This window comes from Pinus tabuliformis, chromosome 7 (genome assembly GCF_031772625.1).
Source record: "Pinus tabuliformis cultivar Carrire ecotype Pingquan chromosome 7, CPIR1, whole genome shotgun sequence".
Classification (NCBI taxonomy): Eukaryota; Viridiplantae; Streptophyta; class Pinopsida; order Pinales; family Pinaceae; genus Pinus; species Pinus tabuliformis.
This window is the reverse complement of record NC_142293.1, coordinates 518,359,311-518,378,916: the sequence shown is the minus strand read 5'-3', so window position 1 is coordinate 518,378,916 and position 19,606 is coordinate 518,359,311. Positions and strand designations below refer to the sequence as shown.

General features: G+C 33.8%; 1 protein-coding gene across 2 annotated transcripts in view; it reads right to left on the bottom strand.

Annotated features, from left to right (window-relative positions):
* LOC149248342 (lipid phosphate phosphatase epsilon 1, chloroplastic-like) overlaps positions 1–19,606 on the bottom strand; it is a 178,691-nt gene that overhangs the window by 47,753 nt on the left and 111,332 nt on the right. The window contains exons 3-4 of one of the 2 annotated variants that reach the window (XM_089456029.1): positions 13,247–13,320; positions 2,808–2,882 (exon numbers count right to left, since the gene is read on the bottom strand). In XM_089456029.1, the coding sequence (XP_089312155.1) occupies positions 2,823–2,882; positions 13,247–13,320 (134 nt within the window). In that variant the 3' untranslated portion in view covers positions 2,808–2,822. Of the gene's footprint in view, positions 1–2,807; positions 2,883–13,246; positions 13,321–19,606 lie in introns of those variants that run through there. The other variant, XM_089456028.1, reaches the window with a different exon arrangement.

Genomic DNA, 19,606 nt, shown 5'->3' with positions numbered 1-19,606 from the left:
AGGTTAGAAAGGTTCTAACCAAGAGAAATTTGATGCTACAACTCAAGAACAAGTGCCAGAATTTGGATGTTCAGATCAAGAAATTTAATAGGAAACTTAATGCTTTACATCAGAAAGGACTTCCAAGTTTGCAGGATACAAGTGGCAAATTGATCCCACTTGAAGAGTATCAACAAAGGTTACATGATATAGCAGTGGACAAGACCAAATTTGCCAAAATCAGAGGAATTATTATTGGGAAAGCTTTCGTTGAAGGTTTAAGTTATGATTTGTTAATTCAGCATGAAATTAAGCATTTGTTTCTAACTAGGCCCACTTTTGAAAAATATATTGAAGTCGATGAGTCATATAGAAAATTTTTAAATTTTTCTATCCCTAATTAAAAGAGATGGGATAAACTATGTGAGCTCATCGAATAGGAACAAAATGCTAAATTTCAGGAGTAGACAACAAAATTTTAGTAGCAAACAACATAATTTCAGGGGCAGTGAACAGAAAAGCAGATTTCTAGCTACAATCATCAACAACAACCCTCGAAATCAATTCAGATCCACTATTTTTAGTTCTATTTTTGTAATATCCCAAATATTTTGGATGATATTATATTTTGTAATAAATTTTGATTCTAGTTTAGATATGTTTGAAAGTCGAACTCTATAAATATTTTGTAATTCAAATAAGAAAGGGTTGAACCCTTGTGATGAACCAGTGAACATGCTTGTTACTTTCTGAGCTATTTCTAAAGTTAATAGAAGGATTATGGATTCATCTTGAGCAGTTTGTGTATCTTTGTGAGTTCTTCTGATTATTCAATTATGTATTCAATTTATTTTTCTATGCACATCTTCAAGGTAACATAGAAGTTTGGGTAAGAATAGATTGAATATCAATCTCTTTGAAAGCTCCTGCAAAGTTATCATTATTTAAAGAGATTAATTAGCTAAAACTATTTGTTTTAGCTAATTCCTTTAAATTTTTAAATTGCTGCCTTTTGTCATCTCTTGCACATCAACTGTTTCGCCTTAGAAAATTTCTATACGCATATGCTATATATAATAAATTAGATGCTCAATCTGAATATTTAAGGAATTATATATCTTCTTTACTTCTGCTTTCCATATCATTTTTAAAGCTTAATTTTGTTAAGAGTGAAGAATTAGCCCTTCTATTTTCTCAAAAATAATTAGGATTTACATCTATTTAAAAGTTTAAGCATTGGTCATCCATTTAAAATTAAAAACATTACTTTGGATGCTTTGGCACAGTCCCTTAGCCTAGGACTGTCTACAAAGGACAACATCAGATTGGCGTCGTTGTCGGGGAACGAAGATTGAAGCTTGTTTCCCTGGGAAAACGAATATACTTGTCTCTTAACAGTGAATAAGAGGCTAGTAGGCTAAAATCCTTCACTTGGCGACTCTACATATTAAATATGGCTTCACACAGGCATACCAGATCATAGTTAGATCCATATTTTTTCTCTCTTTTATCAAATCCAGAGAGATTAGTTAGAATTGCATCAATTAGACATAGGTTAGAAATCTTTCTTGCTACTTCTGCCTCTATTCTATCGGAAGCACATTCACAATTTGGTCCTTCACAGTCAACTTCAATACATGTTGAATTATCAGATCTTCCTTCGAAAGTTTTAGAACTCCTTTCTGGAGGAATACATCTTCAAATTGCATTTTTAGTCCATAAGCTTAAGGCTTTTAAAATTCCTTATTCGCATTTGGAACCTACTGACAATGAAGAAGATCCTAAAATTTCTCCTTCTGAGTATAAACCATTTGATTTTAAATCTTCTTTTGTACATACTTATCCATCCACTTCTACTAAATCTGAAGAGGAACTTAGTATTTATACTAATCCTCTAGCTTTTGAGGATCTTGAAAAGGTTCTTCCCGAAGTTATTAGTCCTCAATTCTTCCAGAAACCTAAACCTTCATCACCTTCTTCTTCTAGTAAAGTTGTTTCTCCTAAAAAGACAACTCCATCTCATTAAATGGATGGTTCAACCAATTGTGCAGCACGTTATGCATCCTTAGTTCTTCCACCTACAGCCCAACTCCATGTTTTACCTGATTGATATTTAAAACACTTACCTAGATCTAATGTAGAGACTGGGCCATCTGTTGAAGATCACTTCGTTGCATTCTTAGACTTTCTAATAACATGAATATTGAGCATGAGGATGTCTACACTAGAATTTTTGTTCAATCACTTAAAGGAAATGTTAGGATATGGTTCAGACAACTTCAAGCTAATTCAATTAATTCATGGGTTGAAATAGTTAATATTTTCAAAACTCAACGGGGAATTAAAAATGACGTTATTTACTACTTAACAGAATTTGAAGACTTCAAAAGAAACCATGGTGAACCTGTAGTTGATTTCATTAAAAGATTCAATAAACTCTATAACAAAAATGCCTCTTGATTGCAAACCTCTAGTAACTGCTGCTAAGGTTAGGTTCTCCAAAGCATTTGAAGATGACTTTGTTGTAATGCTTAGGGAGATAAAATTAGAAACTTTAGCAGACATGGAAACTAATGCAATTGAAGTTGAAGCCAATAGATCAACATCTTCTAAACTGAAGGCAGAAAAGGTTAAAAAGAGGATGAAATCTAGAGAAGAAGGTACCTCATCAAAAACTAAATATGAAGATCATAAAATTTGTGAAATAACTTCTCTACTTACAAATATTTCTAACAAAATCTCTAAAATGGAAACTCAACCTAGAGTAACCCAACAAGTTGCGAATAGACCACAAGTGAAATACAAAAGACCTTTTCAACCTCAAATTTTGCAAAGACCAAACTCTAATCAACAAATTCAACCTCCCCTAATGATTGATGATCAAGATCCTCAAGAAATTGTTCCTGTCAATACAAATGATATCAATTATTTTGAATATCCATCATCACAAGATTCTATTGTTCCAATCACTCAAGATCAGTCTTTAATTCGAAATCAAGAAAATTCTCAAATTTCCAAGTATCAAGCTTTTTCTGAATTTCTCATTGCTGAATTAAACATAAGGTATGACCTTAGACCAAAACCAGGACCTGGTAGACAAGTTAAAAAGGTTACCTTTGATGAATCTCAAGTAAAATCAACTGAAACACAAACACCATTAATTCAACCACAAGATCAGTGACAAGAACACAATATTGCTGACAAATCTGTTCCAACTGTTTTTAATTTTAAAAAGAATTACAAATAGTTAAAATTCCAATCCCATTATCTGAACTCTCCAAAAATCCATGTTATAATAATCAAGTCTCTAAATGGATTCAATCTTCAAGTGTTGATGCAGAGGGGGATGTCATTAGTTTATAGGATGAAAAACCTCAAGTTGTTTTTGGTCCTAGTTCAGATATGATTGATGAAAGTGTACCTCCCTTTTATGTCACCTTGAAAATTCATGATTACCTTTTATATAATTGCATGTTAGATTTTGGTGCTTCCCATAATCTAATGCCTAAAGTAATCATGGATCAACTTCAATTACAAATCACTAGACCATATCATGATATGTATACTTTTGATTCTAAGAAAGTACCTTGCCTCGGATTAATTAAGGATTTAGTGGTAACACTTGCTCAAATCCCTGTCAAGAGTATAGTCTTGGACATTGTTGTTACAAATATTCCCCCAAAATTTGGAATGTTATTATCCAAATCTTGTTGTGCCAAGTTAGGGGGGAAGTCTGCAAATGGATATGTCTTATGCTACGATCTCAGTTTACGGAAGTGAACATTTAAGATTATACAGGGAAGTAAGATTCATTAATACAATTTGTAAAGCAAATAAAGCAATTAATCATCCCATTTATGTAATCGATCAAGATTTTGGATGCTTTAATTTAGCTGCTAATGATCTTTCAAATCCTCAAATCAACATTCAAGAAACTGTCAATCCCCTCAAATTATAAACACTGACATTTGGAAAATGTATTTTGATGGGGCATTTTCCAAAGACAGGCCACGGGCTAGAATTGTACTCATCTCTCCTGATAAGAAAAATATAACCCAATCTTTTAAATTATATTTTGAAGTCACAAACAATGTGGTAGAATATGAAGCCCTAATTTTAGGATTGGAGTTAGCTAAGAGTCTGAAAGTTGGAAACTTAGTTGTATTTGGTGATTCAGTTAAAAAAATTAGAAACCTTTGTCAAACCAAGCATCCTAGGTTTAGAGCTTATAGAAATGAAGTTTGGGACTGTGTAGATAATTATTTTCAAGCCTTCAATATCACATCAATCCCAAGAGAAGAAAATATTCATGCTAATGCTTTGGAAATTTATGCCAATTCTTTTAAAATTCTCGATTCTTTGCAATTGCATTATCAGATTAAGGTAAAATACAAACCTTCCATCTGACAATCTCAAACACTGGCAAGTTTTTGAAGATGATGAACAGTTAAAAAACGTTTTACAAACAATAGATGAATTTTCTGCTTTACATGTGGAAGAAGAACACATTGATGAAATTAAATCAAATGATCAAAATTCACATTTAGAACATAAAATTGGATCACGATATCATTCAGTTATCAAATAATTATATTCCAAAAGGATTAGTTCCGCTTGAAAAACTTTTTGATCATAATGATGTATCAAAAACTTCATTGTTAAATTCACAACAAGAAAATGTCCAGGACTGTAATATTGGTACATCTGAAGAAATCAAAAATGTTAAAATCTTAGCATCATTGCCTCAAGAAATCAAAGACAAATATATCAATATTTTCAAACATTATAGAGATGTATTTGCATGTTCATATGAAGAATTGAAAACCTATGACACAACCATTATTGAACATAAAATTCCTCTCAAACCTGAAGCTAAACCATTTCAACAGAAATTAAGAAGAATAAACCCAATATTGCTTCCAATCATTGAGAAAGAAATTAAAAAGCTATTGGATGCAAAAATAATTGTTCCCTTAAGATATTTTGAATGGATAGAAAACCTAATACCTGTTAGGAAGAAAAATGGTGAAATAAGACGATGTGTTGACTTTAGGAATCTGAACAAATTGTCTTTAAAGGATAATTATCCATTACCAAAAATGGATCAATTACTTCAGAGGGTTTCAGGTTCAAATAGGATTTCAATGTTAGATGGATTTTTTGGATATAACCAAATTTTGGTTAGTCCAGAAGACAAAGAAAATACTACATTTACAACTCCGTGGGGTACATTTATGTATGCCAAGATACCTTTTGGTTTAAACAACGTTGGGGAAGCATTTCAAAGAGCAGTGGATCTCACATTCGTTGGTAAGATAAATAAATTAATTGTCATTTATCTTGATGATTTAACTGTATTTTTTGATTCTGATGAGAAACACTTGAAACGTTTGAGAATTTTTTTTGACAGATGCAGGAAATATGGGATTTCTCTTAATCCCAAAAAGTCACTTTTTTTCCATGAAAGAAGGAAAGTTATTGGGACATATAATTTCAAATGAAAGAGTTGTAATCGATCCAAAAAGAGTCTCAACAATTCAGGTAATCAGTTTACCTAGAAACAAAAAGAAAATTCAAGCATTTTTAGGAAAAATAAACTTCTTAAGAAGATTTATACCTAATTATGTTGAGATTGTGAAAGATATTATCGATATGCTTAAAAAGGATCATGAAGTCAAATGGACATTACATACTAGATATTCTTTTTCACAAATCAAGAAAGCTATTTCAGAAGCCCAGTACTAGCTAGTCCAGATTACTCAAAACTCTTTAGTATCTTCTCCTTTGCCTCTGACACTACCATAGCAATTGTTTTACTACAAAGAAATGATGACGGATATGAGCATCCAATTGCCTTTTTCAATAAAGTGATGAGAGATGTTGAACTAAGATATGCCATCATAGAGAAGCAAGCCTATGCCCTTGTCCAACCCCTAAAAGCATTCATGATTTATGTGTTACATTCCCCTGTTATTTCTTATGTCCCCAACAATGTAGTGATAACATTTTAACATAACCTGATACATATGAAAAGAGGGGAAGATGGATTGCCAAGATACTTGAGTTTGATGTGGATATCAGACCCACCAAACTGGTGAAAGGACAGGGTTTAGCTAAAATTTTGGTTGAATCAAATTGTAGGATTCTTGGTATGAACACCATTTTACAGATTTCAGCAGAGAAGAATCCATAAGAACCTTCTCAGATTTCAATAGAGAAGAATCCACAAGAACTTTCTTAGATCTCAAATGAGGAGAATCCACAAGAACCTTCTTAAATGTCAATCGAGAAGAATCTACGAGAACCTTCTTCTAGTTTAGATCCCTTTCCTCTGCCTCTACACATTGATGACAAATTTTTACTTTCAGATTGGTATAAAGACAGTGAATTTTCTTCGAGATTTAAAGTATCCTCCTGAATTTACAAAGAATCAATCTAGATCTCTTAGACTCAAAGCTATGAAATATTATATCATAAATGCCAATTTGTATTGGAAGGATCCTTTGAATATTCTTTTATTATGCCTGATTGAAAGTGAAACCGAAGGAGTCATTGAACAGTTTCATGAAGGCATTTGTGGAGGACATTATGCTTGGAAGGAAACTGCATACAAAATTCTGAGAGCAGGTTTCTATTGGCCCAATTTTTTTGCATAGGTTGGAGCAAAGGTAAGAAGTTGTATCCCATGTCAAATATTTCCTAGAAAACAGAGGCTAGTAACACTTCCCCTTGTCTCAGTTTTAATTGAAGCTTTGTTTTTACAATGGGGATTATATTTTATAGGTGAAATAGTTCCAGCTTATAGCAACCAACATAGATGGATATTAACTACCACTAATTACTTAACCAAGTAGGTAGAAGCAATCCCTGTTAAAAATGCAACAAATATAGTGGTTATCAAATTCATTGAAGAGAATATATTGTCTAAATTTGGCCGCCCACAAAAAATAGTTACAAACAATGCACAGACTTTCAGCAACATTAAATGATAGAGTTTTGTCAAAAATATTAGATTTCATTGCATCATTCTACACCATATTACCCACAAGGTAATGGGTTAGCAGAATCATCAAATAAAAGTCTGGTTAAGGTAATCAAGAAAGTATTGGCAGATCACAAAAGAAGTTGGGATAGTCATCTCAAATATGCAGTTTGGGAAAACAGAGTATCACCCAAAAGATCTACTAGCAAGTCCCCTTTCCAACTTGTATATGGAACTGAAGCAATTTTCCCTACACAACTAGCATTTCTAGTCATGAAATTTTTGCAGGAATCATATGAGGAAGTTGAATGTTTTTCAAGGAGAATCAATCAAATCATTGAGCTAAACCAAGACAGAGATGAAGTTCAGCACAAACTTTGTCAATATCAAAACAAAATGAAAAGCTTATTTGACAGAAAGGCTAGAGAAAGAGATTTTAGACAAGGTGATCTAGTCTTAAGATGGGATGCCAGAAGAGAGGAAAGAGGCAAGCATGGAAAGTTTGATAATTTGTGGTTGGGACCATTCAGCATTGCAGAAGTAAAGGGTAACAACACTTTTATTCTGCGCAACCTGGAAGGAAAATATTCTTCATTTTCTATCAATGGACAATACCTCAAACACTATATTCATTATTAGATGCTTGCAACCATCTTCATTGTAAATTTCTGGTTTTCTTTAAATTTTAGCATCAAAGTGTGATTTTCACAACAAAGACTCCATAGCCCGAGGAGAAGGCACATGGATATGCAAGTCTCTGCATCCTGAAGAGGGAAGTAGTCCTCAGACGGAGCCGACGTTGTAACTTATTTTTACCATAGTTCTTTTTTTTACTTTTTCATTTTTGTTAAAAAAAAGGTAAAAAAGAAGGAAAGAAAATGAGAAAAAGAAATAAAGAACAAATATCAAAAGAAAAGAATAACATCAAATCATTCTTTTATTTGCAAAATAAAATAACTCTTCAGACATAATACAAAGAATTAAATAATAGCAATATAAAACAATGCGAAATTTTGACTTGCTCACAATTTTGAGATATATATATCACTTGAATCCAATAAAGTGCGATTGGCAATCGTCAGAGGAGATCATCCCTGCCCAGATCAACGACAGGGGATGAATTCAGGACCCCCCCGGTGCACTTTCAGAGTTTGGGGGGGGGGGGGGTCCGAAAAGCAGATTCATGTTTACCGCCCACGCATACGTGGCGCTTCCTGGATGAGTTTGGGACCCCCCTCTCCTAAACCACTAATCGCCCACCCCCCTCCGAAAACCACTATCCTTCCCGCTCACACCTTGCCACCTATCCCTCTCCTATTTGCTCCCACCATGTAGTCGTTTAAACAATTAATTCCTCCTGCCAAACATTCATATAATTGTTTTATCATTAATCCTTCGCACCAACGTCTAAATAATTAATTCAACGCACCCAAAAAACAATTATAACCTATTTATTCATTCGAATCCCCTCTTTTAAAAAGCACACATTACACTGCATATTCCCTTTCGTCATTTCAGCTCCCAGCAACACCAATGCAATTATGAATTCCACAATCACGCAACAATCTTCATACACCAGTGATCGTCATTTGTTTGGTAATTCGTCACTCTTGTCTGTAATTCCTCTTCACAATGTCTTCATCTAAAGGCAAGTTGAAATTAGTTGTAAAAAGCCCTACGTTGCCCTCTGTAGGTAACCTAGAAGAGCTCCCTCTGGTAGATACGCAATACAAGATCTCAGAAACCCAATGCGAGTTCAATCTTTATGAACTCCACAATTGGCCAAACTAGAAATTTCTAGATGTTAGTGGTGAATTGAAAATTTGGGAATCTTTCCTTCCCCAATTCATCTTTCCCCATACCCATATTTTCCCTGAATTTGTTACCTAGTATCATCTCAGATATCTTCCTAGTCAGAGGGTTGTAATTGCCCAAAATAATGAAGTTTTATTTGCCATTACTCCTAAGTCCATATGCCAAGCACTCCAAATCAATCACTCAGCTCCTCTGCACCCTTTTTCTATTGATTCCCTCATGGAGATTTTCCAAAAACTCACATTTCCTCAACGAGCCCGAATCTTTGAGTCATTGTTATTTGAGAATTCTGAGTTTCCTATGACTAATCCGCCCTATTCCACTTCAATTTTTCCAGAAATGTCTAAGCAAGTCATTTCTACGGTCGTGTGTTTGTTAGGTTACCCTACCGATCAATGGGTCGATGAAGTAATATTGGGATTTTTATCAATGTTCTCTGTGGGTAATAAGCCCTCATTGATTTTCAACTACAGTCAGTTTTTGGCAGACAATATTCATGATCAGTTTTTAAAGTTTTCTACTAAAGGTGCTTTTAAACATCAGTCAGTTCTTGTGTATTTACTTTTATTTCATCAAGCATATAGGTTTAAGTTCCCATTGCAGAAGTATGATGCACAAGGAAAGTCTCAATCAATCATTCATTGGAATTCCTTGGTTAGGAAGAACACATAAGAGTATTCCTTTAGTGATTATGTAAACCAATTTTTGCATATGTCTTTATGTCTTATCAACAATGATGTTATACCAAGGATTTCATATGAAATCAGAAGAATTCTGCACCTTACTGAGCAAGCCAAAATTGGAGACTAGTACCTCTATCAAAATGATACAGAGATCGGAATATATGGATGTGAAATTCCTCCTTACATGTTACAAATATTTGTGTCAATCAAGATCTTTGCCTTGGAATACATCAGGCAAATGACGAATATGGATGATTTGCATTTTGTATCCAGGAAGCAGAAAGCCCAATTCAAGTTGAAGGCACATATTGGCCCTTTCATTGTTAATACCAAAGCAGTAATGGAGGAGGCATATAATTTATTAAAGTAGATGAAATTCAAGTTGAGTTTTACATAAACCTATGAACCCCTGGGGATTATTTTGAAGTTGAGAGTTGAGCAAAAAACAACTCCATATGTAAATACAACCAAGCCAGAGATAAAACAGTATGCAAATCAAGAAGAGTGGCAGGAGAATACATTACAAGAAGTTGAAGAACATATTATTAGTCGGACATCTTCATAGACTCCAGTGCCTCAAGAAAAAGAAACCAAAAGACTAAGATAAAGTCTGTCTCCTATAGACTCAGAAACTCAAGCTACAAGTTCCACAGTTTTTAAAAGGATAAAGAAGACAAATATTAATCAGGAGTCCTCAGAGGACAAGAGTTCACAAGAGCAAGCCACAGTGGTGCTGTAAGGTTTTCCTACCACTTCTATTTCACAGATTGAAGAAATTACAAATTCTTCTATCTCTTATGTTTCTCATGATACAATGCAACTAAATATTTTTGTTAGATACAAAGAAATTAAAAGGAAAAATGAAGCATTAAAAGCCACCACTTAGTCAAAATTATGGAAGCAGTCTTCTACTACACAACACAGAGTTTTGTCTGCACTTGATACTGAGAAGGGACAGTTTCAATTAACTTTCTTGGAATCTAAAGTTCTAGTCCCTAAAAGTACAGAAGATTACAAAACATCCATTTTTGCTTTTGACACCAAGAAAATTCATGCCATTGATCAAATTGACCTGCATAAGCAGGCCGGTGAAATGATATATTCCACATTAACAAGTTCAACTATGGCAGCCTCTAAAATGCAAGCTTCCCTTAACAATATTCACACACATTTGAAGATGGAGAGAATGTCATCTCTGGCTAAAGATACAAGAATCAAAGCTCTTGAAGATTTGGTGTTCAAACTAGGATATGATCCTAGTAATATCAAAGTAGCAGAAGAGATGATTAAAAATAAGAATGTTGACATTCAAGCATTAAGGAAGCAACTTAAACATCCTACTATTGAACATCCACAAGCTAAGGAAGTTGGTCAACTTCAAAAGGAAAAAGAAAATATGTTCAAATTGATAGTTGAACAGAATGTTCAAATTCAGAAAATGGAAGCTGACATGGTATCACTCCTGAAAGAAAACGAACAACAACTAAGTATTTCAGCTGCCATTCCTATAGCTACTACTTCTAAAGCAGGTACTTCAACAACAAGGACATCTACAACAATAACCATTACAGTAAAAAAACAATCTATTGACTCAATAAAACAATTGTCAAAGGCCATGGGAGACTTATCTCTGAAGGATCAAGAAATCAAGAAACTCAAAATGCAACTCCAAAATATTCAAGAATAGAATATTAAGTCTGATAATGCATATTTGCCTAAGATTCAAAAGAATTATAAATTAACTCAGCAATTAGAAATTTATGAAAATGAATCTTTAATTGCACAAACTATTGCTCAGGCCAAAGAAAATATTTGGATAAACATTAATGTATCAGTGACTGAGTTATGGCCTTCAATTGAAATTATTTTTGAGCAAGAAGATTTATTATATAGGTCACAAGCAACAATAGCAAAAATAAAGAAGGACCTAGATCACAAACCTAGAGATGCTACAAGGATAATCAAAGTCCTAAACTCCAAGACAAAAGATGAGCTTGAAGAATTCAGCATTGAAGACATAACTGGAGTTGTCTTGGAGGTCATAAAGGTTCTAACCAAGAGAAATTTGATGCTATAGCTCGAGAACAAGTGCCAAAATTCGGAGGTTCAAATCAAGAAATTTCACACGAAATTTAATGCTTTACATCAGAAAGGACTTCTAGCCTTGCAGGATATAAGTGGCAAATTGATCCCACTTGAAGAGTATCAACAAAGGTTACATGATATAGCAGTGGATATGACCAAATTTTCCAAACTCAGAGGAATTATCACTAAGAAAGCCTCCATTGAAAGTCTAAGTTATGATTTGTTAATTTAGCATGAAATTAAGCATTTGTTTCTAACTAGGCCCACCTTTGAAAAATATACCGAAGTCGATGAGTCGTATAGAAAATTGTTAAAGTTTTCTATCCCTGATGAAAAGAGATGGGATAAACTATGTGAGGTCATCAAATAGGAACAAAATGCAAAATTCCAAGAGCAGACATCAAAATTTTATTAGCAGACAACAAGATTTCAGGAGCAGTGAACAAAAAAGCAAATTTCTAGCTACAGTCATCATCAACAGCTCCCGAAATCAGTTTAGATCCACTATTTGTAGTTCTATTTTTGTAATATCCTAAATATTTTGTATGGTATTATATTTTGTAATAAATTTTGATTCCAGTTTAGATATGTTTGAAAGTCGAACTCTAATAATTTTTTGTAATTCAAAAAAGAAAGGGTTGAACGCTTGTGATGAACAAGTAAACATGCTTGTAACTTTCTGAGCTATTTCTAAAGTCAATAAAACGATTCTGGATTCATTCTGAGCAGCTTGTGTATCTTTGTGAGTTTTTCTGGTTATTCAATTATGTATTCATTTTATTTTTCTATGCACATGTTCAAGGTAACATAGAAGTCTGGGTAATCAATCTCTCTGAAAGTTCCTGCAAAGTTAGCATTATTTAAAAAGATTAATTAACTGAAACTGATGACTTAGTTAATTCCTCTAAATTTTTAAATTGTTTCCTTTTGTCATCTCTTTCACATGTATTGTTTCACTATAAAAATAAAAAAAGTATACGCATCTACTATATATAAGAAATTAGATGTTCAATCTAAATATTTAAGGAATTATATATCTTCTTTACTTCTGCTTTCCATATAATTTTTAAAGCTTAATTTTGTTAAGAGTGAAGAATCAACCCTTCTATTTTCTCAGATAAAATTAGGATTTACATTTGTTTAAAAGTTTAAGCATTGGTCATCCATTTAAAATTAAAACATTACTTTAGATGCTTTGGCACCATTCCTTAGCCTAGGACTGTCTACAAAAGACAACAATGTTTTTTTGTTTTGTTAAAAGAAATTGTAAGCATGCATTAGATCATTTTTTTATTTAGATACATGGAAATCGTAAATGATAAACGGTTTAGGTATTTTTAGTATGTTAAGTTTCAGTTAGAAACCATAGTGCATTATTGAATTTATAAGTAAGATAAGAAACAATGCCAACAAATTTCAAAATTGAAATTAAACTTTTAATATTAATAAATTATATATATATATATACTCAACATTTTTTAAATTATATATTATATTTAGTATATTATTAATATATATGGTTTATGCCTTCAAAAACGTTTAAACATTCTGAATTTAAACTTAATGTAAATGATATCTCTATATTATTTTTATGAATAAAAATAAATATAATGTGAAATAATGAAATGTAAATTCTTCTAACAAAATTACTATCAATAAAAAAATATTCAATAAACTACAGTTAATAAATCATTATACTCACCATAAATACTCCAAAGAGTATGATTGTAAGTCCAAATCCGATAGTAATTGTATTTAAGCCTTTCCAACCAATCACTGTGACATAAACATTTCATATATATTAATGTTTCATTTTATCGCACACAAAATAAAATCATGTCAACAATTATATAACTTATCAAATTCCCCCCTATAATATTATAACAAGTACATCTTATAACAAAACAATGAATCTTAAATATATCTAAAGGATTATCGAGGATTTGTGATTATATTCATTTATACAAATTTAATAAGAGAAATGAGATAGAATGATTTTAAATAAATTTGAATGGTTTTGTCAAATTAACAAAAAGAAATAGAAATGAGATAAATGATTTTAGATTAATTTGAATAATTTTGTCAAATTTTATTAGCATAATTGGTTTTGAAGGGTCATATTTTATATAGTGATTTAGATTTGAAATTTTGTGGTAGTTAAGAGGAGATATTTATGTTAATGTTGGAAGCCTAACCTTGAGAGATTATGGTAAATTATATTATTTACTTGACAAAGAATGTGAAGAGTCTCAAGGGAATATGAAGAGTCACCGAAAGTCCAAGATACCTTAGAAGATAAATCCAAAGTTCACTAAATGATGTATTTATATATATCTTATTAATTAGAAATGTAATTCACGCTCATCTCACATTTATGTGTCTTCCAATAGTGGTATTAAAAGCCACGAGTTTGTGATTGAGGTACCATAAGTTTTTCCATAGGAGCTTCAACTTGCTGACCAATATCTTACCATGTTCATTCATAAAGGGGGGTTTTAAATTGTGAAAAACAGAGTCAGTATATTGTAGGTATAGGGGTAGAGAGATGTGATTGTGAGGGGAAATTATAGGTATTAGGGAGTATAAAAGGGGTATTTGGTAAAAATAAGTGTTATTTTTATTAGAAAGATGCAGTGAGAGGGGATTAAACAAAAGGATTTTGGGATGTTTTTAATAATATATAGTGAGATTATGGGTATTCTTTAATATCCCACGAACATAGGTGATGAAATAGGTTGATTAAGTGGAGACTACATGGAGCTTCCTTGACATGGATGCTCCTCCTTATGCATCTCGAGTTCTCTCTATTTTTATGAAAACCCTCTCAAAGCTCTTCTTGTTTGTCTTCATTTGCTCGTAAGTGAGTGAAGTGAAGGTTCTATTCATCTATGTCTCGTGCTTCATGTAGTTTTAGTTTGATTTCCTCAGTTAGACATTCATGACTGACATCATTTTGGGGATGGCCTGGACACATTTCCTCAAAGATTGCACAAGAAAAATACAGAGGTAATGGACAAGATGGATCCTTTTACATTCATGTTCTACACTATTGGATACCTTATTATTATGCTCGTGGACCTCATCATCACTTTGGTGTATCAAAAACAAGATGGGTTGAAAATCATTGCAATTCCTCTTTAAAGAAAATTTGACATTCACTCTACAAAAAGTGAGGTACCCACACAAATTGGCAAGACACCACTCAACTTGTAAGATCTCTAAACATGTACACAAACAAATAGAGGAATGAACATGGTGAAGTTGGCATCGTTAATAAAGAAGACCTATATTAGAGACAATTTACTACACATACTTGCATTATGCTTCCATTCTATCTTTGAAGCGATCACCATTAGTGTTGCAAGCATGGAGGTTAATGCGTGGAGATCTTTGTGGATGGTGTGTTTACACAAGATATTCATCACAATAGCAATGGACATAGCCCTCTTTTGCATAATTCCCTATAGGTCCTTCCTCTCCTATGCAACATACACCTTCGATTCATGGGAAACTTATTTATGCCATTGCACATGGTAGTATGGCAAACTAGTTTTATGCAATCTCAATTGATATTTCTTATGGTGTTTTTGTTTATGTTGCCATCAACAATATTTTGCAACCTATAAAATGAGTGCTCAGAAGGATGTATTGGAGAAATTTGATTTGATGCTCAATAATAAAATGGGCATTGAGCATGTGTTTGTGAGCTACAAGGCCTAAACTACTTATGTTGTCCCTTGGAGCAGTATATTCAGGGAATAAATATCCTTTCCTAGTAGCTAATTTGATAAAAATATCCAAGTACGGAGTATGTATGTGATGTTCTCACTAGGCCACTTACTCTTTTTTCTCCATATATGGGAGTGCAAGTTACTCTTATTTTCTCCATATCTAGAAGTGTGAGTTGCTCTTTAGATCACATGTTACTCCTTTTTATAGCGACACCCTTTACTAATATACTACTGAAAATGACAATGTCCAAGATACCATTTACATTGTCCGTATTGGAAACAAGCAATGAGTGGTAATCAAGGTTATTCCTAGAGTTCATAAAAAACCCATCAATATTCCCAAAGCAAAGAATCTCATAACAATCCAAGAATTTTGTGCAAAATAAACTATGTTAGCATGGGATAACACCACCAATAAGCCCATTAAACATCATCAGGATAAGAAAGTGATTAGCACTAGGGAATTTTCCTATATTACAATGATAGTAGAAGGATTGGATTTCAGTATTGAGGGAATTATATTTGAAAACTCAATGCTTTGAGGATTGGAACAAGTTGTTGCTTTCAAAGTAACAAGAGAGAGATGTGAATTTTACACTTGTAGATTTCTTAGTTGGAAGGAATTAAAGCATCTTCAATACATTTACAATCAATTCTCTAGAATCAAGAATAATTGTAACTTGCAAATAGAATTTTTGTAATTTTTCTTATGCTTTTCGAAATTAAGTTGAATTACATTGTAAACAAGTGCATTTTTAGTAGAAGACAACACCTAATCGAGTTGACCACATGGAGGATCAGTGTTTTTTATCTTCATCCTTGTGAACATTATGGAAATATTTTCACTTTCTCACCTTGTATCTGATAGAGAGGAATAATACTAGTTATTGATAGTCTTCAAGTTTTAAAGTCCTATCAATCGAGCAAGAACAAGCAAGCTTGAACCAGAACTAGAGTCAAAACTATAGCTAGAGCTAGAATTAAATCCATGAGTGTGAACCGATTTATGGTATTCCTTAAACCACCATTTAGTAAAAGACTTATGTCTTCTATTAAACATCAATTGTGGTCATCTTTAAACCACCATTTCCACTAGACAAATTTTGTGGTAATCCTTAAACACCATTTAGTAAAAAACTTTGGGTTCCACTAGCCATTTGGTTTGTGGTCACCCCAAAACCATTGGATTCAAAGAGCACATTCAGTCATTAGTAGTTATCCACTTCCAAATTTAGAATTTATTCCAATACTCCCATACACCCCTTCGAATTAAGGTGGGGAATGTTGGAAACTTAATCATTAGGGATTATGGTAAAATGTATTATTCACTTGATAAATAATGTAAAGAGTCTCAAAGGAATATGAAGAGTCATTGAGAGTTCAAGAGATCTTGGAAGATAAATCCAAAGGAACTAAATGATGTACTTATATGTATCATATTACTAAGAAATGCAACACAAACTTATCTCACATTCATGTATCTTCCAACAGTTGAGGGTTGGTGTGGGTTAGACTCGGTGCCATGCCTAGGTAATTTTTGGAGCTTAGATAATATGTATTGGATCATTATATTATTTGTCATCCATCTTTATGCTTTCAAAGTGGAAAAAAATCGAGGAATCAACTCATAGGACCAATTTTATTGGTGGGCCCAAGTTTGGAAAATTAGGGTTTAAAACCTTATAAAGGCAATTTGAGGCATCTAATGAATTTTTTGTGGTCGAAAAACTCTTATGTGTGCAAGACCCCTATCTCTATTGTACACTCAAATACTTTTCCAATTACACAAGAACAACCTCAAAGAATTATGTATGCAAAAATTATGCCACCTGGAAGTTGAACTTCCCATTTTGTCCACCATAATTCGAGAGTATGCCATGTTAACCCATTACTCGTGGAAAAGAAAGGAGCTAGCCATGTGACCATGATTAAGAAGACTCTAGAAGGGTCGAGTTATAACTCATATTGAAGGTTAAATTGGTCAAATTTAATCGCTATTTGGCTATCGAGCTATGTTACAATTGAGCCACTAGGAGGAAAAGTGGTTCAATTCTATTCTATTGGAAGAAGCAATTACTGAGAGGCGGGTGAATCAATAATCAATGAGAGTTTTAAACTTTTAAACCCAATTCTTACTTTCCTTTTAATTTAGTAATTACTCATGTAAGACCTTGCAGTAGAATACATAAACAACAATGTAAACCATTCACATGAACATACACACCATCAATATAGACATCATACACATATGGACACAGGGATTTAATGTGGAAACCCAATGGGAAAACCACCAATCTGTTTTTTATTGTTGTTTGTGAGCACCCACTCATAGGAGGCCCCAGCCCCCTTAAAATAGCAAACCACAACTTGCCAAGAGGCACCAACCTCTTATAGATGCAGACCACAACCTGCTTCAGTCAACTGTCTTATTTTTCATATAATTCTCAAACTGAGTAATGGAGACCTACTATTACATAGAAATATAAAGAACTTGATCTGTTGTCACACACAACTCCTTCCTCTATGCTCGACAGCCCCTCTCTACACTGCACACTTCTCTATTCCATTAGCTCTAGTCTCAGCCCTCAATTAGTCTGTACAATTAATATCTCTCAGCCACCATTCTCCTTATGTGCGCACATAACCTCTTGCCACAGTTCACACTCTCACACAATGCACAATAATGCTCCCATCACTCGACTCAGTGTTTCCTAAGCTTTTTGTTCAACAACAACATAGTGAATGATGCACTATGTAAGCTCATTAATCAACACATTCAACCTACAGTATGGCATATTGATCTTCAATTAAAAATATGTGTATGGGCTCAATTTACTCAACCAGCAGGCATTTGTATGGTCTCCATTGCAGCTTCGTAAGGCTTTGCAATTATGATTGCACACTATTAGAGATTTAATTACTTCGCAGTTGTAGCTATAATAAATTTGAGAGCGAACTCTAAAGGTTTTGTCATGTTTGGAATTAATTCTCAAACCTCCTACACAATTAGAGTGCTCCACCATTATTTTTTTCTTGTATAACCAACCTTGCTCTCCAACACTCAAGATGTACTTTGGCATGGGACTTAGAGATCTTGAAATGATCCTCATTAATAACATAAACTAGTGCATTCACACTATGCACGACACACAATTATCGACTCATCCATTGCATGCACAATCCAATTGTAGAGAGCTCTAGATATGGCATAGGTGTTTGTTATAGTGCATAGGCCAAAATAGTTGTCGACCCGTTCAAATCTTCTCCTCAAATTTGTAGAGGACCCCCCAAATATGGTATAAGTGCCAAGCATGGAATATAGTGCTAAAGAGCTACCGACCTGATCATGTCATTTAAACATATGCCCACGGTGCTTTGTATATAGTCTGAAGGCCCCTTTTTTTTAACATATGTCTGCAACGCCTTTTTTATTGAAGTCATCCTGAAAGCCCTTGTTCGCTCAACACACGAAACCACCGCATAACCAAGACCTGGGAGTGCCTTTCAATACTTGACGAAACATCAAATGTCGGCAATATCTTCATCTCTAGAATCTATTTCCCCAACCTTTTCTTAACGCGTCTACTTTGAGATTCACCCAAGGACAATCCTCCAAGATGATGTGTCATGTGGGACCACAAGTCATGAACATCGACCACTCAAAAGGTTGACGGGATGAGTTGTTACTTATGGGCCCGCTCTGCTTTTACTACACCAATCAAAGCCTTTTCCACCTTTGCCACACTAACCAAATTGTGTGTCATCGCGTGTATTTTAATCTAGCGCTCAACTTTGATCCTCCGAGGAAAGTCTCCTAGGATGAGGTTTCCTATGGGGACCTCCTACTGCAATCATTCAGTAATCACTGCGCATGTCTGCCTGCTGACTCCTCTTGGGCTTACATCATCCCGGGTGTGCCCTATTGTGCACACATTAGGATCGTCCGGGAAACCTCTGTCGAAGTTACGTGTTATATGGGCTCCACCATCGGCCAATGAAGTTTGCTTCTGCTGTTATGATGTTTGCCACATCCTCTCAGCTTTGTGTTTAGATGCTTCGCCACAGACTCCACCAAATTTTACCCTACACCAATTTAACTATGCAACCATTGACTTTGGGGTACTAATCTTTCATTGGTGACAACTTTTGATCAAAAAGGCCTTTTCTGGACTTCAGTGTATCGTTGGAAAGCTCTTTTTGAGCACTATCAAACTATGCCACTTCCAGAAGCATCTAAATTGATCTCCTAAGGCAAAAATGCCTTCAAGGCCTAGGACTCCCAACCATCATAGTTATAAGATTTTATAGCTTCTTCACTTATCTTTTTACTA